Source organism: Coccomyxa subellipsoidea (genome assembly GCF_000258705.1).
Source record: "Coccomyxa subellipsoidea C-169, whole genome shotgun sequence".
NCBI lineage: Eukaryota > Viridiplantae > Chlorophyta > Trebouxiophyceae > Coccomyxaceae > Coccomyxa > Coccomyxa subellipsoidea.
The window spans coordinates 283,839-309,616 of NW_005178025.1; the positions used below are offsets into that span (position 1 = coordinate 283,839).

Genomic DNA, 25,778 nt, shown 5'->3' on the forward strand with positions numbered 1-25,778 from the left:
ATATTTTCTGAATCTTGTCAGGAAAGGGCCTCCTTTCATTGAGCAGATAATTGACGGGGTTACATGCTATACTGTGTCTAGCAGAAAGCAAGCAATCGGCCAAATGTCTACTCGCACAAGGCTGGAGCTGTCCCTGCCCCGTTTCGAAAGCAACGCGTGACACGTGCCGCTTTCGGAGCGCGATGTCGGGTTTCAAGCGGGGGCAAACTTCTTCGCGATCCACGACGATCCAAATCGATGGCAGATATGTACAAGTCATTCACGGTTTGCAAGGGGACTTAGGACTGCATTCATTGCAGTTGCACTCCTTTTGGGCTTAATAGTTTCACAATGGAATTGATCTGTTTCGTGACTAGTTGGGTTTTTAGATGCCAAGCCTTTTTGGGTCTGGGATTGTCGAACTTAGTGGTTAAAAGTGCAAAGAAACACATCTGACACAATGATCTAGATCGTTCCATATGCAAGGCAGATACTGGCTGGCTAGCTAGTACTGCCTGCAACAGGAATGTCCGGCTAATCCATAGCTCCTGTGGTCATCTGACAGCTATGTATCAGAGCACACGATACATTTCATGGATATCAGGCATTACCTGCTACCGGTGATGCCATGGCTGTATTTTCCATGAAAGACGTTGCACGATGGTTTCCTCCGTCAGTGCGAGTTGCTCTCTTTCTAGGCGCTCTGGTGCGCTCCAGTCGTTGATCATGATACATTCAATCCATATGCCAGTAAACTTGTGAGATCGCACACCCGTAATATGCAAGCGGTACACACCAAGTGCTAGAGAAGCTGTGCTATTGGCGCAGATTGTCTTTGGCATAGTGGACATCGATATCCTCTTGCCAAAGCTTACCGTCTCCAGGGAGAATGACTCTGTGTAAGGCCCCCTTGCTGACTTGATCCGCCAGCCCCTCTACTATGATCTGCACATCCTCCTGCGCAATGCTATGTCTCTTCAACAAGAGACCGGCATGTCAGGGGTACCGATGTCCAAAATATGCATATGCCCTTATCCATGACTCCCGCGCTCTTGCAGACGCCGGTGACTGATTTCCTTTGCCATGATGAACGGTTTCGTTGCCTTCCTTATTGATCTTGTCAGCTGACACGTTTTTGCTGCACTCTCTCATGCTGACAAGATTGGAAACGCAGAGAGGCCTGGGACAAATCAACCCCCGACATTTCCTCAGCAAGTTGTGCAGCTGGGAGCACATGAACCTGCTGTGATGACTGAAAGTGTTGAGATGCCATTGAAATCCTCTCAATTCCCCCCGCAGGGTGTTCAAGCACGGGGGATGGGAGCGAATGGGCCTTCGAAATCGCAACCGCACCCTGGCACCGGGGAACCGGCTGCAGCCGCTGGACGAGCTGGCAGGCGCCAAGAAGGCCAGCCCCTACGGCGGCGTGCTTCCTCCCAGCCCCTACGCGAGACTGCGCAAGTGCAAGCGCTTCCTGGGCAACATCCAGTCAACAAGCACCCTCAAGGCTGCGCTGCAGGTGCAGCCCAGTCGCACCCCATGTTGCTGTCATGGATAATATGTCCAATAAGTCTGGGTACTACATATGGGTGCCTGTTTGCTACATCAAGAAGGCAAGCAGGAAGACTGTTGGCATCACGCGTGATGCCACTTAAGTATGGATGGAGGGCTCTATGGGCAGCCTTCAGGTCACCTGCATCACATAATGAGTTGTAATCACAGCAAGTCAGACAATACTTCCTCAGAGGGTATTCAGTGTCGCAGTGAAGGCGCACAGCGCAACATACATTCTGGATGCATTCTGATCTGATTCTAAGAATCGCGGTGCTAGGAATGGTGTTTGGAGCCACACACTTGTGAGCCTTGGGCACGTCCAAGTGCTTCCATTGAAGCACAATAGTATCACTATTTTTATTACACGCTTTCCTGCCAAAAGGCAAGGTACGTCCTGCAGACAAGCTGCAGTTGAAGGCTGCCACAATCCTACCACTTGTTGGACTCGCCAGATTAAGCAAGACCCAATCAACCGTGGGCACGGTGCTCAGTATTTATACCGGCCCCCGCCAGCCGGGGCCAAGCCACTGAAGCACAGTATGCGCGTTACTAAAACATGACTGAGGTTGGGTATGCATGCAGGCGCGCAGCCACAAGGGAGAGGTGATCCTGGTGGCCTTCAGCGAGCCAGAGCTGCCACTGGCGCTCAACATGGTCCTCAACCTGCGCAAGCTCTCCTTCGAGCACTTCCTGCTGCTGGGTCTGGACGAAGCCTGCTGCCTGCATGCCGCAACCGTCATCTCTGACATCGGTCCGTGCTCGACCACCTCATCAGCCATTCGAGAGTCCTTTGTCCTGTGTTTTCCGCCTCTATTTGGTCATTCTAGTCCAGGGGCTGGGTGGATGGAGCCAGTTGCTTGACTATAATACCTCACAATGGGGAGGACAGCGTGCCTTGGATATTGGGTCTTGAGGTATTCTAGCAGCGGGTCTCATCTGCCCAGCTCAAAGGGAGAGCCGTGCCTGGGGAATTGCTCTAAACGGAAGGGAGAGCACATACTGTTGGCGGCTTCTTTTTGCTGCAGCTACTGAGTGGTAAAATCGTCCTGCATGTTGCTGTATACTATGGCAGGAAGTATGCATTGGATGCATGTGGTGTGCAGTTTGCGGCTTGTTTGCTGCTGCTGTCGAGAGATGACAATGTCCTGCATATTGCAGCATGTTTTGGCGGGAAATTTTATCATGCGCATGTGGCGTGCAGGCTGTGTGTGGACGAGCTATCTGGCCAATGGGGAGCTGAATATGTTCCCCAGGGATGGGCTTGGGGGTGAGCGTGACATCGAGAAGCTGCAGCTGCTCAGGTGACTGCCTGAGACCGACTCCAAGGGACGAGCCTGATGCATGCCCTTGAATACCTTGCATTCAACCCTTTGCAGCCGAGGTGGCTAGGTGGAGATGAAGTGGTGTCCCTGATCCCCTCCCCAAAGGAGACTAGGCCTCTTAAGTACTGGTGGAGGGCATTGCATGCAGCCAATGCCTCAACAAGAGGACGGGCTCACAGCCATTCTTGCCACGAGCCTATGCTCGGAGTCATCTTCTGGTGCTGCCATGCAAGCAATGATGTTGCAATGCTTATTCTTGACAGCTTCGATAGTCCCCTGGGCATGTTAATGAAGTCGAGTGCTGCCTCTTCAAAGGCACGCACTAAGGTGGCGCTGTGTAGATGATATCACTGAAATTTCTGTATGTCTGGTCATGCCTAGGTGGCACATGGCGGCGCGTATCGTGCGGCAGGGGTTGAATGTGCTGACGATGGACGCTGAGGGCCATTTGAGCGACGACCCCTACGCATACCTGAAGGCATCGCCGCTGCAGACCGCGCACTTAGTCACCATGACTCACGGCGGCTGGGGCGGCATGACGGCCGGGTTTGTGTACGTCCAGAATGCAGCGGTGAACGGGCCGGTCGCCTGGGCTCTGAGTGAGACTGTGTACAGGGTACGCGCCCTCCACTACTGCACCCTGGCAGGTCAATGATATTGGCATGCAGGATTGTTACAGTGTAGCATTGCAAGTTAGCAGCAAGTTGTATGCATGCACTTTTTTGGCGCTACATCATTTTTCATTACTTTGTGTCATCATGCTCGGGCTAGGCAATGGTTGTTCCTTTGTGCTTGAAAGCACATGAGGAGCACAGGAATCAATGGCAGACCGTATACTAACGGTTAATTTTGCTTTTGTCACTGCAGAGCACTGGATGTGCACCCTGCATGTGAGGCCACAACCTGCCGAGGAAAGCTTGAGTCTGGTGGATTTCCTGTCCGGCTGTCATGGTTATACAGTTGTGATCGTTGGGTCATTCGTGGTGGCAGCTGAGTGGGAGCCAGGTTATCTTGCCTTCCAGCCGCGTCGGCGTGTCTCCAAAAATCTGTCCTTTCTTCAAGCATGTGCATTGTAGTGCAGGCGCTTCAGTATGCAGAGCACCCGGGGTTCATGGAAGTGAAGGGCCTGTCATCGCCAGGCAGCCTCCTGGAGATGCTAAGGGACTCAAGCCTTCTGAACGATGCAGCCGTCAGCGCCTGTGTCGGCCGGCCTGTGGGCTGGCACAGCATCTGGCACAATCACTGGGGCCGCGCAAAGAGCGACGAGCACTTCAAGAAGATATATGAGGCTCACTCGCAGCTGGCAGAGGAGGTGCGCAGGCCATTCGCTTGCCTCCAAGATGTGAATGTCCTGAAGTAACTATGGAAGAGCAGAGCAATACCTGTGCTGATGCTGGAAGGGATTTCTGCACTGCTTTTCCTAGCACGCCCAGAATGGTGGTCAATGCACATCTTCCTCTCTTGAAGCCCCGCCCGGAAGAGTGCTCATATAGGCGCGAATATCTGTGTTTCCTTACAAATTGTTGCTGTTGTGCAGGAATGCCACAGGAAGGACAGAGATGTTGACCTGGACTCCGGGCTGCAGGCTCGCCTGGGCATGAAGGGAGGTAGGCTATTTACTCCTGCTTGTCAAATGTCTTTTAGTGCTTCTTACCCAATCATTCCTTGCTCAGCACAATTAGTTACCTGTGTACCATGCTTCCTGTGCTCTCGCCCTGGCGTGTGGTCAATGTATGTCGTGGAAGAGAAGACTTCAGGGTGGGTCCGGTAATCAGACTGGATCCATTTCTGCCAATTAACCCAGGCACGCACACCTTTTATCAGCATGTTGAGGGCTTCAGCGATATTTCCATGTGGAGGCTGTCCCAGATGAGAGTCTCATGCTGACTGTGCCACGTCATTGTTTCGACAGGCCGCTTTTATGATATGCCGCTGCGGGTGCCTCACGAGTCATCCGGGGAGCTGCCGGAGCGCCTCGGCGGCCGAGTGTATCCGGCGGAGCCGGGGAGGCTGGGCCGAGAGTGGCGGCAGCTGCTGGAAGCCGAGCAGGGAACGCCCTGGAACACTACGGCTTCCGAGCAGCTGCTGCAGCCCGTCATGTACGGGCGCTACATGGAATACGGGCACAACGGTGTGCCGCTTTTACGGTCCTCCACTCTAAATTTCAAAATGAAGCTCCTGTGCAGCAGCAGGCCTGGAGACTGTCTGTTCAGCCTTCAGCTCAGCCTGCGTAGGTGCCTACAATGTATTGCTGCTTACTTCGATTTTAGCTTTTAACAAGTCCATGCATGCAGCCTCTGTTGTGCCTGCTCAAATCACTCGAGCGGAGAGAGACACACCCGCCTTTGTTTCTACGTTTTTGTGCACATTGGAGAAAACCTTGTGGCCTTGAACAACGCTTGATGTTGGAATTTGCATTTCGTGCGTGGCTCTGAGTGAAGTACCTGTAAAACAATAGGAAGACAGAACAGGCGCGCAGAGCAAAACTTGCGTTGGGGTGTGCAGGGTTGAGAAATGGGGCGTTTTATGTAGAGCCGCGGCCGGTGTTCTTCGCTCACATGATGGGCATCAGAGCCGCGCTGCCCAGTCGCGCCATTGTCATGAAGGCGCTTGGCATGTGGCACTGGGAGGTGCGTTACTTCTTCTTACCAATGCGAACACGGCAGATGACTCTCTTGGAAAAAGTGCCAGGAAGAAGGCTCTGTGAAGCGGCCAAGTGGAACAAAATATCTGTGACATGCAGCAGCGCTGTGCTGCCCATGCAATTGATTTGCTTCCCTGGCATAAGATGCTAATTAGTAGCCTTGTGCCAAAGCGCATGCTGAGGCCGCTCGAATCGACATACACTCACACCGAAGCAGTCACACAGCATTGAAGCCAGGCACACACACACAGCTGAGTTGAGCTTCAGCTTCCTGCATTGTGTCAAGCGAGGGTGGGGATGACACATACATTACACATATGTGGCAGGTGGTGAGCATGCTGGAGGAGGTTGGATTCCAGCAGGGAGCGCCCCTGGCAGCGCGCAAGGTCCTGGCATTTGCACCAGACGTGCTGCCTCTCAAGCTTGACTCCGAGCGGCAGGTTCGCGCCGCGCTGATAGGCCTGGTGCAGGTATGCACGAACGCCTCTCACTGGCCTCTTTGACAGCAATGAAGCTAGAGAAATGCCAATGCTTCTGAAACCCAACCATGGTAGCGCCTATGAACAGTGGCTTGGAGAGGCCAGATGTTACCACAAAATTGCTGGTTGCTGTCTCTGCATGTTTACAATCCTAGCAAACAAGTGCTTCAGGGAACTTATAGACCTGATATCAACAGCTAAAATTTGGAGAGGGTCCAAATATTCGGGGCAAAGTCCATGCATGCGGGCATGCTTGCCGGTACCAACAAGCTGTGCAGCGTGAGGAGTGCAAGACACGAGCACTGTGCAGCGATACTGAAGCTAGGTTTGTGTATACTCTGTGGTACACTGTCTGCATTGCCTCCAGGCACAGAGTGTGAATAGGCTCGCATCGTGAAAGCTGCTGAACCTGCCTCCCACACTGAAACTTGTGTGCTTTGCCTGCACAGCTGGCGGTGCTGTCTGGCAGAGTGCCAGTGTGGCCAGACTTTTCCTGCAATTCCCCCTGGCTGTACGAGGAAGGGGCGTCACAGAAGAGCAACGAGAAAGACCCCAAGCGCTGGTTCGGGGCCGACTGGCGCTCGGACTTGGAGATTGTCCCGCGGCAGCCGGTCGACGGCGCTCCTCCCTCGCGGCGATGCCTGGTCTGGCACTATTATGACATCCCCTGCAACGTGCATGTGAGTTCTCCTGGCCCTCTCCTCATTTGCCACAACAGCTTGCTTTGCTGTTGACTCGACATGACCTGACTTGGATGATGTTATGGTCCTGCACTGCTTTTTGCCAGCAATGTGAACGCAGCTGAGGACGCATGCATGGCTTCCAAAGAACACGGCGCCAGCCGTGAATATGTGGCGCTGAACACAGCTCTGGAGAAAACCAGAAGGCCTCTTCATCAGGAGGACGGCACTTCATATCCAGAGGATTGACATCCTTGCTAAGCAAGCAGGAAAAGCAAGCAGGAAAAGGAAGATTTTAAAGGTGATATTGGATTGAGGATGAGGGTGTTTGGTGCAGGGGATGAACCTGATGGACTTCTTCTTTCTACGGGACGATCTGCTGCCGCCAGAGAGGGCGCAGCCCAGCGCAAGGAACACCCTCCTGCATAACTCCAAGGAGTCGGGAATCGCCAAATTTAGCAGCGCTTCTGACATTGACTGGCTCGACTCCCACATGAAGGAGATTGGGGACGAGCCCATCGCGTATCTAGGTGTGCAGTGATTCATTTCTTTGCCTATAGTCAAGCATCTGATGACACATTGTATTGCCTCACAGCACAGATGCCTGACATGTTAATGTCACACATGCATGTTCTTGTGCCTGCACTCCTGCTGCAGTCCTCACATCAGGAGACCTGTCGTTGGCAACAGAGAAGAGAAGAAATTTGAGCCTCTGCGTATGCTCATGCTGTTCAATTAATTGACATGATCCCTTGCGCAAAGCCTTCATCCACTCTCTTGGACTTTGTGTGAAGCCGCGAGCTTGAGCATTCATCATATTTACACTTGGGCATTAGATATGCGGCATGGAGGATAATGTATGTCATATTATAGGCATGAAAAAGGGAGTTACCTGATGTGGCAGGAAGGGTGGTGAACATAGAGAGCCTGGGGAGCCGAGAGGGGCTGGAGGAAGCCGTGGAGAAGGTGCAGGGCAGCTGCCTGGCAGGCATGTTCCAGGTCAGCATGGACCGGCGGAGGTACGCCGCTGTAGGGGCGCAGGCCGACAAGGGTGAGGTAATCGCTATGGAGGAGATCCGCGCACTGGAGGAAGCCTCCCCGGTGAGCTCTTATTTTGAAATTTGTATCTGAATTTGAGCAAATGTTTCCTTTTGATGCCCTTCCTTATGTGCTGGCCACACACCTGGCCATGTGTGGTGTACATCTGTGTCCCGAGTCTGCTTCTATGTTGGGTCCTCTTTCTGGCACAGCACGTGTAAAGTGCCAATCGTCTTTTGTGCCAAACTTCCTGCCTGAATGCTGTCAGAGCATTGTCTTGCTGTGTACAGATGAAGCTGTTAGCGTGCGCTCAGTCAACACAATTTGCAAGGGAGCGCGCAAGAAGTGCCAGCCGGGCAACAAGGGTTCCTTCCTGCGGCGCGATATGCTCTGGTCAAAGCCAGAGAAATAGCTGCAGAGTGATGTATTTCTGATTTCTTGCAGGCTGAAGCTGACAGGCTGGCTGGTCCAGTTGAAGAGGCAGCGGCGGCTTCTGTGGGGCAGCATGCGGACAGGCAGGCAGGCGAGAATGCCAGGAAGGCAGAAGTTGACCTGGCAGCTTCCGGTGCTGACAGCACTGGTGCGCCCATCATTGTAGTATTTCCCTCAGCAATAATATGATATATCCTAAGTCACATCTCTATGCTAGCTGCATACCAGGGCCCATTAACACCAAAGTCCTGCAGACTTACAGTGGCGGGCTTGTTGCACGTGTTGAGACCGCACTGTGCATAAATGGCTGAGATCGCCTGTAGGTCCACCACATTTAATTGATTTTGTTTGACGCATACATCAGCGGCAAGCCGCAGAGCGCACGAGCAGAGGGTTGCAGCCTATACACAGCAGATCCTGAAAATATTGAATGTAAATGCAGAAGCCATCAGGGAGCTGGACACGTTCGCCAACCTGGAGGAGCAAATCAATCGGCGAGCAGAAGGCGCGCAGAAAAGTGAGGGCCTCAAATTCAAACAGGATGCAGATTCACGACGAAGTTCTGAGGAGGGGGCTGAGAAGGAGAGGGGCTCAGGGGAGATGCAAGGGGGAATGAAGCGGGAGAGAGAGGGCGAGGGTGGCCGAGAGACACTGCAGGAAGCGGGCCGGAGCGCGGAAGCTGCCGGGGAAGCTGGCCGGGAACCTTCCCCGGAAGCTGCGGAGGAGGCGGTGGACGAGGAAGCCGAGCAGAAGCAGGCAGAAATTGACGCGATCGCGGCGGAGGAGGCGGCGAGGAGGGAAGCTGAGAGGGAAGCTGCCGGGAAGGCGGCGGCTGCCGAGGCGGCCAGAAAAGAGGCGCAAGAGAGGGAGGTTGCTCGGTTGGCCGAGCTGGAACGGCGGCAGCAGGAGATCCGGCAGGCAAGGCGCCATAATATCTCCTTTTGCACATTGAGAACCGTATTAATATTTGGGATGATCGATGGATGGGAGGGGCCACGTTCTCAGCTGGCATCGTGTAGTGCAGGCTGTGCTGTGATAATTGGAGCCAGTGACATGCCTTTCAAGCACTGATACCATTCTACTGCCGGCCAGAATTCCTGCAGGACGTGTAGTAGGCATAAGCACGGGCCATAATCGCTGCAGCGTCTGCATGGAAGCACGGCACACAGCTCAGCTAGACTCTACTGCAACCTCACTCACTAAAGCATGCATGTGTTTGTTGTTTAATGCATGCGCTGCACATGCAGGCGCAGGAGCGCGCGGCGGCAGAGGACAAGAGGATAAACGAGGCCGAGAGGGCGGAGCTGGACTTGGAGGGCAGCGGAGGAGAGCTATTGGATCCGCAGCAGCTGGGCTTCCACGAGCCTGAACGGGACGCTGCAGGGGTGAGCGATGAATCGGCGGGGATGAGCGACGGCGCTGGAGATCGGGGAGATGACGCGCACGGACAGAGAATCAAGGCACCGACACAAGAAGGAGCTGAGAACCGCCCTGCGTCAGAGGATGCAACAGATGCACTAGGGGGAGCGTTGCAGAGAGCTTCACTGTTGAAGCCGGGATCATCAGATACTGGCGAAGAGCCTTTCACAGAAGGAGAGGGTCTTGACTCAGGTGGTGGGGAGCGCGAAAGAGCAGGGGAGCAATTGAGGCAGAGGGGTGATAAAGAAATAGGTTCAAGGCCAGAGGATGCTTTCGCGTCAGAGGAGAGGGATATTGTACAGATGGGTCGGAGGAATGAGGGGGACCTATTCAGGACTGAGGGTGACCGATCATGGGGTTTTGATCTAAACAACAGCAAACAAAGAAACCATGCTGTTTCACATAGGGCAGGAGACAGTGTAGGAGAAGGAGGCATTCCAGATACTGTTGTGTTAGGAGGCAGGAGCAGAGACAAGCCTGCTGGTGCGGAGGTGAACCCTGTACAGTTGGCTGACGAAGCACCGCGGCTGGTAGGCTACAGGCGAGCAAAGGATGAGGCAACGCGTGAGAGCAACGATGAAAATATTGGAGACCTAGAGGAGGGTGACAAAGATGTTCAAGAGGGGGGTAGGAAAGATATAGAGGAGGGAGATGATAAGGATGTAGGAGAGGGTGATGAAATGATGGCACTGCTAGACGAAGATGACGCTCGGCCTACTTAAGAGTTCAAGGTAAGATCTTGATTATGCCAGAAATCTGCATGCGCGGTGTGTCTTAAGACAACTCGGTAGCTAGAAACCCAATTGGCGCAAATGAGATCCGACGAGTGTCATTGCAGAGGCTTGCAATGCCTGTCTGAAACAAAATTCAGTTTGGGAAGGTACAGCAAGAGAAGACCACAGATTGCTGCAAGCACAACCGCGCTGCCGTCTGGCAAAACTGTCGATAAAAGAAATGATTATACGAGTCCTGGATGGCTGTTTCAAACAGTGCTTTCACTGACAGAGCCACAGCAGCGAACCAGAAGTGTCATGTCAGACTCTTTAGACCTTGCAAAGCTGGAAGTCAAAATTACCATAGACCTTAGGTCATGAAGCCGGTGCCGGCAACAGTCATGCACAACAAAGCCCACTTGTCGGGTAATTGACTGTTTTTTATATCAGTCATGAACATGCATTATGCGCAACGCTTGCGCCATTTTGTACAGTCACATGGCTGTCCTGTGATCATTCTGTCCAACTGCTCCAATTCAGTCTTGACCCGATCTCAGCTGATGCCTTCAGATCCAGCCCTTCTGGGCTCACAGTCAAGCAATGCACCACGTGACATAACAGCACTGAGTACATACACAGTATGCTTGCAGTGCATTCAACGGTAAGAGTGCCTGCCAATATTGCCGTGCCCAAGCCTTGTCACAACACCCTGACATTCATGCACTCATAAGTCGAAGCAACAGTGCCAGCAGCTGTCTGTCAGGGAGAGCATTAACGGGTCACAGCTCCATCACAAACAGAGTTGTGACAACAATTCCGTTTGCAGTTGGCCCAAAATGTCACCTGAGCACTTGTACCTACCATAAAACAGCCCTTGGGCAACTCAACACTTTGTTCAGAAACACAACTTGTACAATGCCTTCTTACCATGCAACTCATCATCTCAACTAATGCACACAGCACGACATAGCTGCAAGGGCTGCCTCATCAAATTGACTGCAACCTGGTTTAGGATAGCTCCATTGACTGCACAATGATGACCTGGCAGGCTTGCAAGCCGGAGGCCAACAAATTTTGATTTCAATTTTACACTAGGTCAAAGCTGACGCTCCAAGCGCAAAGTTGCATTCAACCGACGCGCGATGAATGATCAAATGCTGGTGATCCAACATGACTGCGAGCCAGCGATATGGTTGCCACTGACTCCCTGATTGGCTGCGATGACTCATCCCTGATAACACCCATTCCCGGTGACTCACTCAAGTGCATTGCCACCGGAGATGCGCCCGTAGCAGGTTGGGGCGGGATAATTGTGGGGCTAAATGACTTATTCCAGGTGACTCATCCGCGGTGATGACTCAGTCGCGTGCATCGCCCCCGGAGATGCGCCCATAGCAGGGCGGGGTCAGGGGTTGATAGTTGTGGGGCCTCGAGGCGGTGCCAGATTTGGCTTCGTGATGTGTCTCCACTTCCAGGCCGCCATGTGGCGTGTCCACGACGCCAGCTGGCGTTCCCTCGGGGTCAAAGTTTCGAGTTTCAACCTGCACAAGCACATGATGATGAAGGCTTAGATCCTTCCAAAACCTCCTATATCTTTTTTCCTTTTGCCCATGCGCTATGTTCACACCGCTAGGGAGTTCCTTCTCCCGGCATTAGCGCCCAAACTAGTAAAAATCCTGCATTCTGAATGCAGGAGGCTTCTAAAGCCTAGGATGTAGCAGTGTGCCTGGTGGTTCCCTGCTAGAGTTTTGCATTGGCAGATGTCCATTACAACTATTACAATACAGGATGAAGACCTGCCTAAAGAGAGATGTCAGCATCAAGATGTCTGGCAAAGCACGGCAAATTCCGAAGTCTGGTTGCAGCAACAAAGCAACTAAAAAGGCAGCAGGTGAAAATGCAATGCAGCGGTGATTCCACACTCCCCAAGCAGATCCCAGCAGATCCCTACAGTGTTGAAATTGCCCAAGAGTGTGACACGGTGCTACAGAAAGGGATTAATAAATGTTTCCAAAGAGCGCACCTTTTTGTACTTGTACATCCTGGCGACAGAGATGAAGAAGAAGACATTGAGGACGGACATGATGACTAGGACGACGTAGTAATAGTCCAAGCGCCCCTGATTCAGATTGTTGGGTAGCCATCCAACTGCGCCGTTCCTGGCACAATCAGAGAGACAATATAATAAATATCTGCTTTTCAAATCGACTCCTGGGCCAGGGATTTGCAGTATTCCTGCTGCATGACGTGCACTCGCGAGGCACCTCTTTCTCCTATCTTTTGGCGCTCGCTCTGCCCTAAACTCTTTGAATATTTTCTTTATTTATTTTTGAGATACTCTAGCGCTAATTCTGCCTTGATGTCTGCGTTCCTCTTCCTCTACTCTGCATGCTGGAACCAGACTGGTGAAAATCTTAGAAAGACTGTTACAAGAGATCTGACAGGTGGCATTGGCCTATGAGACAAAGAAGAACCCGGCAACACGCAAGATAGCAGAGAGCACTGCAAACCCGCCATGGATTTCTGAGCTGTGATCGCAATTGTGACCTGCTGTGGCATGACATCAGGGAAGAGCTTGTTGGAATGCGATGCAATGGGAAGAACGAGAGCTTTATCTGGCACTGCATGGCAAACAGTGGTGATGTCTGCTCTAGGCTTCAACAAAATTATTCAACTTACTTGGTAGTGGCAGAGGCGACGATGCTGGTGACGGCAGATGCCAGGTAGCTGCCGAGGGAGGTGGTCAGCAGCTGCAGCGCACTGCCCAGTGACCGCATGGCGTCAGGTGCCTGCACATGCACACTCAGCAAGCTCACGGCACTGGTATCTGAGCCATGTGAACAGACATGTTTCTTCCGCTTGCCAAAACAAGTGGCTCATCTCAACAAGGCCCTCATAGATCCTGCCAGGATGCTCGTTTCAGCCCCTTCGCTGCTGTCCATGTGACCTCCGGGATGCACAGATCACCAATAGGCTGAACAAGATCAACCCCCATAGCAAGATGCAGCCATGCCTCATGGGGAGTGACTAACCTCGGAGTAAAACATCTCGAGGGTGCCGATGTTGACCATAATTTCTGCAGCGCCAATGATGAAGTATTGGGGTACCAGCCAGAAGACGCTCATCGGCACTGGGTCTGTGCTGTTCTCAAGGCCGAGCCGGTGCACCTCGCCCAGCCTCACTGCCTCCACTATTGCTGCCACCACCATGGAGAATGTGGATATCTGCGCCGTGAAACGACAGACGTCAAGTCATGCCCACACCGTTGAGAATGTGGATATCTGCGCCGTAAAATGACAGACGTCAAGTCATGCCCACACCGTTGAGAATGTGGATCTCTGCACCGTAAAATAACAGACGTCAAGTCATGCCCACACCGTCGAGAATGCGGATATTTGCACTATAGAGATTACACGCATCAAGGCATGCTCATTGACTGTCATTGGCATGCTTGATGCTGATGGTCTGGATTAAGAGGAACTGACGTGGGACCTAGCGATTGGACAGCATAAGCGCAAAATGTGACAGCAAGCATGGTGTCTGTATCCGTCAAGGCATGCAGTCATCGCTGCACACTCTGCTGTCTGTCAAGATAATAATCCTGTCACAAGCAGCTTCTCTGCGCAATTATATTCCTTGGCATGCATGCTGCATTTTTCTTAGAACAAGGGCTGTTGCCGATGTTTGCAGCGCAGCTCAGCAAGCAGATGTCTGTACTTGTCAGAAGTTGCGCACCACAGCCGCGGAGGGACAGCTTCACTGCCAGCTCCTGTGTTCAGTCAGGTAGGTAATTATTTTTCTTTCCCAGAGTAGCAAAGCGCACCACAAGGCCGATTCCCACACGCTGCAGGTAGGAGGGCTGCAGGTTGTAGCGGGTGAGGAAGGGGATCAATATCCGGTCGTAGAAGGGAATTAGCAGAATGATGGCAATCGTATCAAAGGCCGACAGCGACGCCGACGTGATGCTGAAGTTGGGGCCCATGCTCAGGTCCATCGTCAGCCCCTGATGTTGCACACATAAGCAGTTGTCATCATCTGCCTTTGAGTAACTCTAGAAGTCTGGGTAGGGGACTTCATCGCGGCATGTAGAGCATACACAGTCGTATAGAATCCTCTTTCAGTAAGAAAGGATATCTGGGTGGAGCTATTTCAGCATGCAGAGCAGGAACAGATATCTGCAATGCACGCAACTCAGTGACTAGAATGATCTCTATGTAGGGGCACCCCTTTGCAGCATGCAGAGCAGGGACAGGCATTTGCTTGGCAGGGCAAAGGTCAGGCATACATGAGGGAAAGCTGTGTTCCCATATGCCGCCCTCAAGGTTCATGGGGTGTGAAAGGGTCTACATGCTCTTGTCCAAACCAGCATCAAGCCAGTCATGCTGCATGGGACCAACCAGAGCAAAGTGGGCTTCAGCTCACCTGCTCCACAAAGACGGTGGACATCTGAGCGTACACTGCACAGCACCACATGAAGGTTTCTCAGCCTGCTGCTGTCTACATACAGGCCCAGGGAAGTTCACATACAGCTAAGGCAGCTACTATCAAAGACGAGCATCTCTATTCACCAACAATCTGCAAGGTACCCCTTGGACACAGCTCAAACTTGTCTTTTATAATGGCGTTCATGATTGCTTCAACTCTATGTGGGATCAGTCTCGATGATCTGAACCCTTGCTTATCACCCCACGTTGCTTTCAATGACATGCAGCAAGGCAGGCGACACCAAACACAACAACAGTGTACATTGTCAAAATAAATTATTTGTTTATAACACGTTTTTCCCGCCAAGAGGTAAGGTGTGTCCTGCAGACAAGCTGCAATTGAAGGCTGCCACAGTCCTACCCCTTGTTGGTCTCGCCACATCCAAGCAAGACCCAATCAGACATGGGCACGGTGCTCAGCATTTTATACCGCCCCCTGCCAGCCGGGCCAAATTAAGTTAATATATGTCTAGCATTTCTACTGAGGGTGGGTGCAGGAGGTCACCTGTGTTGAAGACGATGGTGGCGATCATGATGGGAACAAATCCCAGCATGCGTTTGACTTCCTCCACCTGCGTTACTGTGTACAGCCACTTCTCCTGCCGGCCCGGGGCCCGTTGTGGCATGGGCGTGGCCGCACGGTCCAACCACCTGTAATCACAGAAGTTATACCATAGTTAGCACCGTAATTCCCGCACCCCTCAAAATGCGCGAAATGTTCTGGACCTGGACCTACAACTGGACCTGGACCTGGACCTGGACCTGGACCTGTCAAGAGACTGCCTTTCCTTGAAATGATGCTTCATCATCACCAATGGGTCGGGCTCGGCGAGAGTCTGGCTTTCCAAAATTGGCGAAAAAGAAATGTCATAGGTTTTATATTTCGCATTTTAGGGTTTAGTTTTTCGACCCCTCTTCTTAAATTATGTTTTAAGCGGTTAAGCGGAAAACATGGTGCTGACTTCGGTATCATACAATCAAAGCATCGGAAGTGTGCAATGCAAGTCCTGACCTGCTTGCAATCCCCATCATCACTGTGATTGCAACATGATGAGTCTCTGTGTGCCAAAATGCCAACACTGTGCTGCCAAACGCGCTGCCCATGATCCTGTTCCCTCCCATGCGTCACTTCACAGCAAACACACATGCGCAAGTGACGGGGGCAGATGATTGGTGCAGTGAGGCTCTTTGGCGGTGATACACTGCCCGAAAGGGAGGGTGTCTTGTGGAGGCACCCACCTCATCTGCTCAGTGTGGGTCAGTTTCCTGCTCCCTTTCACGGCCGACTGCTTGTCATCCACTTCATAAAGCAGCTTGTTATCCTTGGGCGGCTTCACTCGGATCTTCCTCACGCATGCAAACAGCACCTGTGCAAACGCAGCCCTTGCCCTCAACGTCTGAGCTGTCCTCTAAGACCTGTAACATTTCAATCACCTTGTACTAATTGTCTTATCTAAGTGTCATCTAAGTGTCTACTAGCCTGCGAGACACCCCTTGCTGGCTAGTAGTTCTCCCTAAGTCTAGCAATAGCCCAACAGGACAGGCAAAAAACATCTTGAATTCACCCTTAGACCTTGAGTGTGGCAACTCCCCATTTACATCCCCCCATGCCAGAGTGAAGCAGTCATGCTCAGCTCGACATAAACACATGAGGCATCTGCTGGCGCTCACTAATTGAGCACACGCATAATTACAGTGTCCAGGGGAATCATTTATTAAGAGCGAAACCCCAAAAATCCCTCACCTGCCCGATGCGCGTGAGGGCTGATCCGCCAGGGGGCACGTGTTGATACAGCCGGGTGCCTAACAAAAACAGAGCCAGAGCCACTCCAAACGCCATTGTGGGCACTGCGTAACCCCACGCCCAGCTGACCTTTGTCTGGAGGTTGACCACGAGCAGACTGGCGATGAGCGCTCCTATGTTGATCATCCTGCCAGCGGCACAGGTATCTTTCATCCTCTGCAAGTTTGTCAAGGGGAGGAGCTTTGCTGTGACTCAGAACCTCCAAGTTTCCCAGTATTTGCCAGCTTGCGCTCTCTTGCTTGTCTAATGCCGGCTGCATGAGCAGCGCCTAGGACTGATGAATTGCCATTTCATAAACCTGGTGCGCATGCTACTGGTGCGCATGCTACTGGAGTGCGAGTAGTGTGTCTGGGGCCACCTTGGGGGGTGCCTGGCACACATGCACAGTAGCCCCCATCGTGGGCGTGCAATAACTGTGCACTTAGCGTGGCTACATGAACCAACCAGAAAAATCTGGCACATGCAGATTTCCCCCATTTGGTCCGCGCTCATTTAGAGGCGGGTGTGGAGAATCTGTATTTCTGCACGCCCTGCTTGGAAAGCGCATGCACAAAAGGACTGAAGCAACAAAAAGGCAGGCAGCAAGCAGTGTAAGCCAGGTGGCTGAAGCGCACCAGTAGAACCAGTTGAAGAAGGAGCTCTTCTCGCGAGCCTGCTTTGGATCGCTCTCATCGAATTGGTCCGCGCCAAAAGAGGACACGCAGGGCTTGATGCCCCCCGTCCCTGCGCCACAGCCGACAGGCGCATTAATTGAATATTTCCACTCCCTACCCATCCCCATATTACACGCAAATGAGCTGGTCTCTTCTGCTTCCTGTTGCATCTTGCTGCTGCATGCAACTCCCTATGAGAAGTGTACTGTCTGCTACTCCTCTCTCACCCTGCGGTTCTGCAAAATAATGCTTGTCCCCCTTGGCTCCTATACCTGCCCCAAGCCATAAGGAGACAAAACCCCATAGACGTGCCAGAGAGACAGACAGATAAAGAATAGGCATGGTGCGCATCAGTGCACGTTCAGGTGCCCAAGACCTTCATGAGGTGCAGTAAGGGCAGGTACTTCTGTAAATAGTCAGTACTTAGTCACCCCTAACAGGGTGAGTAGTACGCACCCAGAGCCACGATGTAGAGCATGCCAATGAAAAATGAGCTGGAATTGATGCCATTGTAGCCCTCATTCAGCGCCGGAACTCCAGCGCTTAGCGTGACACCCACCAAGCCCTGCAGTGCACATGCATGCAATTAGTAAGTAGTACTTAGTAAGCATTGATACTTCTTACTTCTAGTGCACAGCATTTATGCCAGAGGCAATGTGCGTCTGCAGACAACTGCAAGGAGAGGCTGCTATGTATTCTCCCCCTTGATGGACTCGCCAGATCCACGCAAGACCCAATAGATTATGGGCACGGTGCTCAGTAATATTTTGGTGCCTCCCCGCCAGCGCATGCATTGCTCCCAGCCAATGGCTTATTGCAGGCGCGCCCTGAATGCTGAACCCTGACCTCTCTGCGAACACAGCAATGCAGGATTCATACCAGGATGTAGATGATGGAGAAGATGATGATGGTGTTGTAGCGGCCCCAGTAGGAGTCTGCCAGGAAGGCTCCCAGCAGGGGGAAGATGTAGACTGTCCCTGACCAGTTGGTCACCTGTGATGTCATCCCCAGCATATACAGTCAGGCCAACTCCAGGCATGCTTTGTCATCTGTGCGATGTCACTGAGGGGGCTTGCTGCAGAGAGTCAGCAAGGGGTACTGGCTCATGCAGCATGAAGGTGCATGAGCCAGTGTAGCACTGTGCGAAGATTGAGGCCACGTAGGGTACCGTATTATTGGCATCCACAGTCCCAAAGTGCAGAACCTGCATGGGCAGATGCTCACTTAGTCCATCGGCTCTGACGGTGCACCATGGTGACACATATCTGTGAGGCATGTTGTGTGATGAACCTGATACTGTGCAAGTCTTGACAGAGCACAAAGGCGATAGGGACTTACATCTATGAGGTACTGGACCAAATTCGTGGAGATACTGCATAAGGGCAGCGCAAAGTTAATCCCTTTTCCTTGAACATGCAAACAACGAACTGACGCTTTCGTGGAACTCAAAATGTGTGAGATACACTATTCGGATCCTGTCAGCTGCGTACCTGTAGTACGCCAGTCGTTCACAGAGTTCGTTTCCTGCAAGCAAGGCAAGTGTGAAGTCAGAGCGCCATCTACTCTGACGTTACGGGTAAAGCCTCCGTTATCACATATGATTCACTGATAGCAGCATGCGGTCTGGGAGTAGAGGGAGACACAAACATCAAACAAAAACAGAACAAGAGCAAACAACCCTCTTACACAGCACTGGGGACTGACATCAATCTCGTAACAATTCTCTGGCCCCCTTACAGAATACATACGAGTCTGAAACGCTAAGTGCCGAAAGCTCTTGATACGGCTTAATATTTATTGGACCGGATCTCGTGAATTTTTTTTTACCGAGGATGTAAGGGCAAACAGTGAGCAATTTGGAGCGGCTTTTCGGCGCTTCATCCTTTGCATCTTTCGACCGACTGAGGTCAATCTCGTCGAAGCCGCCTTTCGACGCGGAAGAGGCCGCAGCTTTTTCATCGGATGCCATTTAAACAAGATGATTCTGTTTCGTGGGGGACCTGCCAATTCAATCCTCTCAAGCTGTCTCACTGCTTCTTGTCATATGAACATAGTGACTTGGCCTTATGAGGTACCTGTACGGAAGGCTCCTTCGGGAGCTGGTTGTTCTGGGGTTTCGCATGCGTAATTGGCTCCATTCTGACGAATCCGCGTCAGCTGCAGAGAAGGTGTGCATGCATGACTCTCCAAAGAGGAACGTGCTATTTTGGGGTCGCCACATGTACATCACCAGGACTTTGTGCTCTTTTGCAGCATGCAGGAGACAAGAGGAGACGTAATTCTCAGTGCCCTTATTTGGATTATAGTAGATCTCAAAAAGAGGCCTCGCCAGTCAGCTACGAAGCTATGTGTACAGTGCCAGCTGAACATGATATCTCTCTCTCTCTCTATCTGAGCACATAGATGTCACAAGGAGCAAATTGTTTAGTAGTCATATTTGGCAGCGCTGCATCAGTACAGAGCCGGCAGATGCTTGCACGGTAACGTTTCTCAAAAATTGAATTCACGCGAGTTCGAATTCTCATGAATTCACATAGATGTCACAAGGAGCAAATTGTTTAGTAGTCATATTGGCAGCGCTGCATCAGTACAGAGCCGGCAGATGCTTGCACGGTAACGTTTTCCAAAAATTGAATTCACGCGAGTTCGAATTCTCATGAATTCACGACTCGAACACTGTGGAAGCTACAATTCTAGTTTTTCTACTAGGTAAGCCGCAAACTTGTGTCTCCAAGACACCGCAACACTTGCAGCGCTCAATTATTGTAAGTGAAGCCCATCCAAGAACTCACAACAGCGCGGCCGCCCCCATGCGCGCGCCTCATCTATTGCAGTGTTCCCTTTGGCGCTCTTGATCCCCAAGAGCCGCTTGAGCTCACCAGTAGCCTCTACTGGAGGAATTCTTTCCTCAGGGGCTCTTTGCACAGGCGCAGCTGGCTCCAAAACAGGCGTCGGCTGTCCCGTCTGCAGATGACTATCCAGCAGCTCGAGCACCGGCACATGGCCCCATCGTGCCGCCAGGTGCATCGCTGTGAGGCCCTCTGGCTGCGACTGCACTGTGATGTCCGCGCCACCTTCTCTCAGAAGCGCTTCTGCCACCTGCATTGGTGTCCTTTTTCATCCAACAGCGGTTTCACGGTGCCACAAGACAAGATGCACAGACCACGAGTAAGAGACCCTTTGAGCCTGTCGCGATCAGAACCCAACTCGGGGATGTTTACAGTTTATGATTGCATGTAGCAGACTGCGACTGGATCTTCCCACAAACAAGAGATGCACAAAGCAGGCAAAGAAATCTTGAGCTTGTGGGGATCAACCCCCAACTTGGGGATGATCGCAATGTCATGATTGCGCGTAGCAGACTGGCATATGGATCTTCCAAGAAACAAGAGATGCACAAAGCAGGCAAAGGAAATCTTGAGCTTGTGGCGATCAACAACCAACTTGGGCATGGTTGCAATGTCATAATAGCGCGTTGCAGACTGGCAGATGGATCATCACAAAGCAGGCAAAAGAAAATATTGAGCTTGTCGTGGTCAACACCCAATTTTTGGATGGCTGCAATGTCATGAATGCGCATAGCAGACTAATAGTTGGATGTCACCTCTCTGTGTCCCCACTGGGCAGCGCTGTGCAGGCATGCATGCCCCGCCCCGTCCAACGCATCAACAACCCTATCTCGATACCACTGCTCCCCTGCAGCGTGGATGAGCGCTCGGGCTGCAGCTGCGTGGCCAAACCTGCATGCCTGCATGCAAGAACTTTCCTGACTCATTCATGCTCACAACTATGCGGAAACGGTGCCCATGAGATCATACACAGCAAATCGAGGGCTTGCGTTGCAGCAAAAGTTCCAAGAGCATGGTAACATGTTATGGAAGTCTATGGCACTCACCAAGTGTAGCGATGTGCAGCCATCGGAGTCTACACTAGCCACATCGGCGCCATTGCGCAAAAAGCACCCTATGATATTCGCGTGTCCCCTGGCAGCTGCCCTGCGGCAGCACTCAGGCATTTAAAGTGTGCAGTATCTTTAAGGCTGCTGTGAGCAACTTCTTATAATGCAATGAGAGGATAGCATGCGTGCCAATCCTGACATGTTGGGCTAGAGTAGGGGCATGTGTGGCATGAAGCAAGAGGCTTACCTGTGCAGGGCGCTGACACCGCAAGCAGAAGCTGCAACGCTCGCTCCGGCATCCAGAAGAAGCTGCACGGCAGCTTCCCGGCCGTAGCCAGCTGCAAACACCAACGGCGTGCGGCCCTGCTCATCGAGGATGTCTGGAGAGCCGCCTGCATTGAGATAACTGCGTATGGATTTTGTGTCCCCTACCCAGGCCGCCCTGGTTGGACAGTGCACAGGTCATCAGCACTGTGAGAATGACATTCCATTGCAAAATGCAGACGTTCTCAATTTTGATGGCAACAATTTTCATGGTCTCTCAGAGTCTCATTGATAGTAAGCAGCAAGAGGGAGGCAGGAGGTGAAAGCATGCCTGTGTGCAGCCAAGAAGATGAGTGAGGAGGAAGGAGGAAGGAAGAGTGTTGCGCACCTCCATATGTCTGCTTTGAGCCCCTTCTGGGAGTCACGGCTGAGACCATATCCCCTGTCCCTCAATCTTGGGCAATCTCTGTCAACTGGGCTGTTGCCTGCTGTGCTCTGCGCCCTGTTTCAACACGCCTGGGTCAGTACCCATTTGTCAATTGCCCACTGCCGCTGCTGTCATCTCCTCAGCCATCATCAACGTGAACAAGAAAAGGACAATCTGCCAGAACGAAAGCTGCATCATATACTCAGCGCTCTACAGAGACAGATCGCATTCTATTACCTGTGTGACGGGTTCTGTTGCAAGCCAATTCTTGCTGCTGGAAGAGGATTGCTTGTGAAGCTCCTATCGATCAGTCTGTCAGCGACTCCGTTATGAAACACAGCAATCGCCCGACAGGCAGCGCCTGGTCGCTCCTCTGCTATGAGCCTGTGCAGCTGCAACCCATGGTATGCACCCCTTGCCTGCAGCCAGTGATGTAGCGCCTGCCTGGTGCTGCAACCTGGACATAAGCATGCAAGTCTTGACACACCACATGGCATGACAGGTAAAGATCCAATAAAAGAGCATATGAAGACTCCTGCCTGCTTTGAACACTTGAGAGCGCCACATTGACATTTGTGACATGAGGGCATTTGTGGGGATCTGACTCCCCTGAAAAAGCATGCATTTCAAGCGGAAATATGCTGTCAGGCTCACCATCGGCAGTGCTGCCAAGCCACTCCTGTGTGAAGGGCAGCCAGGTCACTAGGGAGCCACCTCCCTTCAGCACAGCTGCTGCAAGACAGAAGAGTGCCTCTAGCACGTTCTGAAAGCTTTCAATCTGGCTGTCTCGTTTCTGCATGCAGATGACCAGGGAATCAATTGACCATGGCAGATCAGATGATCAGCATGCAAAATGACATCATGTGGGCTGTTGCTCGAGCATCAGGCAATTCAAGGAACGGCTTGAAAAAAGCGAAGATTGTCAGGAGCTCACATTGAATCGGCCAGCGCCAAATGAGGCTCTCTGCCCATATGGGGGATCTGTGATTATGGCATCAATTATGCCACACCTCAGAGGGCTCCGCCTGACATCTGCTATGGCACAATCCATCTGCGCCCTGATCGGCGATGCTGAACCTGGGAAGAAGTCCGATGTGATGTCACATGCCAGGGTGCAGGAGGCACCTGCCTCGCTTGCTGCGCGCAAGAGGCTGCAGCTGCCAGCAAACGGGTCCAACACAATGCTGCCCTGCGAGCAAAACCAGGCCCTCATACTTGGTGAAGACCACAAAATTGCGACCCCTTTTGTGATATATATGTGGAAATGCTTTCTACTTTGGGCTGCAGTGGCACAAAGTATCACCTGTTGCACATTGGCCAGATGGCTAGTGACAAGAGCGGCCTCAGCTCGCATGCATGTGGGTCCCTTGGCTGAGTCAGCATCCCTCTGCACTCTTGAATTTGATTTTGATTTCGATTTCACTGCTACTAGCCTGCCCACCAGGACATTCCCATCCGGCAGAACCACGCAGCAACCTGCAACGACTGGCCCTTCCGCTATGCCATTGCTGGGACCGTGCGCGGATGCTCTGCTCCTCAGCGCAGGCAGCAAGTCTACTACACCTGTGGGCATGGTGAGGCAGTTGACACATCATAGTCATGCCATGTGCGCAAAGCTGCAATGGTCGCTGTACAGGCTGCACTGCACCAGCTGCGACAAGATAAGGAATACCACACAACTGCTTTGACAAGCCTCGAAGAGGGGCAGCTTGGTGCAAATAGAGTTATACCTGGCGTGCCCGTTTTTGATGTCCCTGTGGACAAATCAAACACACAGAGGTCTTCCAAAGAGTGCTCCTCATCCCTCTCCTTTCTGGCAGGCACATGTAAATTGTCCTGCTCTAAATCCCACACCTGCCAAGAGTACAGAGGTGTGTCTGATCAATACACTGATGAGAGCTGATGGAGGAGCAAGGCTGGCCTTTCTGAGGTGCACTGGGACTCTGGCAGACTGTTGTACCTCAATGATGGCTGTGAGGAGGCTGCACCGCTGCAACGCCTTCCTAGCAACACTGTCGTCCACAAATTGCACCCATCGTAGCAAACAGGCAGATTTGCCATCGGAATGGCTGGCATGAGTCTGTGGCTGGTCAGCTGAAGAATGGGCCTCGAAAGAGTCTGCATGATCTCCCGAATTGGCTGGCAGAGAGTCAAGTGGGACTTCAGGACTCGGCTGGCTGTGTTGCCTGTCTGTGGGCACAGTGTTCGCCTCTGGGTTTTGTATGCTGATCCAAGGCTTTATCTCGGATGGCGTGGTCTGAAGGACTGTCAAGGCTACCTCAAGCTCTGGGACACAGATATCGATGAGCTCTCTCTGAAATTGCCGAGACAGGTTCCACAAGCAGAGGAGCTGAGGCATAGGCATGTAAATAGAAGATGCCTGTACCAACAGAAGTAGAGATCCAAAAAGGCTGTCAGTGGCAGGCCTGTCACAATCTTTGTGTCAGCAGTAATGGCCATGGGCAATGGAAGGTAAAGAACTGGGAGAACTGGCGAGCAGAGAGAAATAACGCGTCCTAGAAACCCCAAATACATACCTATATAGTTTAGGCGTAGAGCCTTTGCTATCATGCTCGAGCTCCCAATCAAAAGAACTAAATTGATTCGCAGGAAATCCAACTCTGTTTAGCGAGCTTTCAAGATTGTGCAGGAGTGAAAGGGGTGGTTGGGGGCCAGTGGGAGCTCGCGCGATGACGACGCTGTCGAGATCTGAAGTCTCGAGAGAACTGCAATCTCTCGAGAGCGTCGTCATCGTGCGAGCTCCCATCGGCCCCCAACCACTCTTTCACTCCTGCAAGATCCTGAAAAGTTTGCTATCGGACATGATATAATTGCATCGCACACCTGTTGGAAATTGTAACAGTGAACAAGTGATGCACAGTCACCACCGAGCGTCGATTACTTTGACATGAACATGGGAGTGACGAGAAGGCGGGTGATGACGGCTGCGAAAGGTTCTCTGAAGCAGCGCCGCAACGGGCGTGGGCGGATGACAATTGCCGGGAGCAAAGGTGAACTTTTGAAGGGGGATTTCCAAACAAGACACGAACCATTGTGAGGAGGGAACGCCTCACCAAATATTCTGAAAACACTTTCCAGTGCTGCGCCCAGGAAAGCATGATTTCCAAACAATTCAATTGATCCTGGCGCCCACAGAGACTTTTGACCATTGAACAACGATGCTTGCGGCTTCGAGCATTGCGACAGTTTCTAGCGTTGTCCTCCGGCGTGGCGATCTCGAGAACTTGCAAAGGTACCCTTTATTCTGCATACGTTGCTTTTCTTCTCTGCTCACAACCACTGTCAGATTTCAATGTATCCTATCGCTTGTGTAGTGCTTTACCTTGCACACTGCCACGCTACCCTACGAGCAGCATGCCAGTGTGCAAGGTAAAGCAGCCAAGGAAGGCGGCTCTTGCGAAGCACGGGGGACGCAAAAAGAAGGTCTCTTCTTCTTTGAAGCAGCAGGTGAGTCAATTCTAATGCTGATTTGTATGTTGCTGCTGAACGTTTCCGTGACTGTTGGTGGGGATCTGATCCTGCTTTGTGCAACAGTCAGACCATGAAGGCCTCATGGATGCCATAGCGGAGACTTTCTGGGAGCAGAAATACTCGATGATATTTATTGCCGCAGTTCTGGTGGCAATTGGAGCCACGTACCCCAAGCAGGTGTGGGGTAGCAATTCTCCGCGATGCTCTTCACAAGCTAGTCGCTCGTTTCAAATGTCAATCTTTGCATTTGTTGCCTGGGCTTGCAGGGTGGATATAATTGAAAGTTGTGACATGTGAATGGCTCAGAGGGCAGCCCGAGGGCAAGATATCTCGAATTCTTGTCCGAAAGCCTTGCCAACGGATGCTAAATTTGGATCTTAATCTGGAAAGTTACTGCGCAGGTTCCTTGTGCTGAAGACCTGCGTGCAGGGGCAGTAGTTTGCATGTGGTGCATGCGTTTGGTGCATTGATGCATGCAGCGCTCTACCTACTTCTG

At 52.0% G+C, this 25,778-nt stretch overlaps 2 protein-coding genes across 2 annotated transcripts; one reads left to right on the forward strand and one right to left on the reverse strand.

The window, feature by feature from the left end:
* Nucleotides 1–1,306: 1,306 nt before the first annotated feature.
* COCSUDRAFT_58321 (hypothetical protein) lies at nt 1,307–10,269 on the forward strand (the record flags this gene model as incomplete). Its single annotated transcript, XM_005644059.1, has 16 exons — nt 1,307–1,498; nt 2,116–2,284; nt 2,735–2,834; nt 3,237–3,471; nt 3,937–4,167; nt 4,393–4,462; nt 4,768–4,986; nt 5,361–5,485; nt 5,826–5,969; nt 6,428–6,658; nt 6,996–7,188; nt 7,563–7,759; nt 8,141–8,276; nt 8,571–8,998; nt 9,376–9,843; nt 10,054–10,269. 16 exons carry the CDS (start codon nt 1,307–1,309, stop codon nt 10,267–10,269), a joined length of 3,354 nt encoding a protein of 1,117 aa, XP_005644116.1.
* Nucleotides 10,270–11,618: 1,349 nt separating this feature from the next.
* On the reverse strand, nt 11,619–21,773 carry COCSUDRAFT_48785 (PTR2-domain-containing protein; the record flags this gene model as incomplete). Its single annotated transcript, XM_005644060.1, has 18 exons — nt 21,695–21,773; nt 21,347–21,541; nt 21,097–21,196; nt 20,806–20,949; nt 20,081–20,300; nt 18,634–18,725; nt 18,081–18,194; nt 17,658–17,766; nt 17,163–17,271; nt 16,489–16,675; nt 15,984–16,111; nt 15,250–15,395; nt 14,683–14,717; nt 14,084–14,263; nt 13,293–13,484; nt 12,940–13,049; nt 12,284–12,419; nt 11,619–11,801 (listed from the first exon to the last, which is right to left on the reverse strand). The coding sequence occupies exons 5-18, from the start codon at nt 20,226–20,228 to the stop codon at nt 11,619–11,621; spliced, it is 1,869 nt and encodes a 622-aa protein (XP_005644117.1). The 5' UTR covers nt 20,229–20,300; nt 20,806–20,949; nt 21,097–21,196; nt 21,347–21,541; nt 21,695–21,773.
* Nucleotides 21,774–25,778: the final 4,005 nt, after the last annotated feature.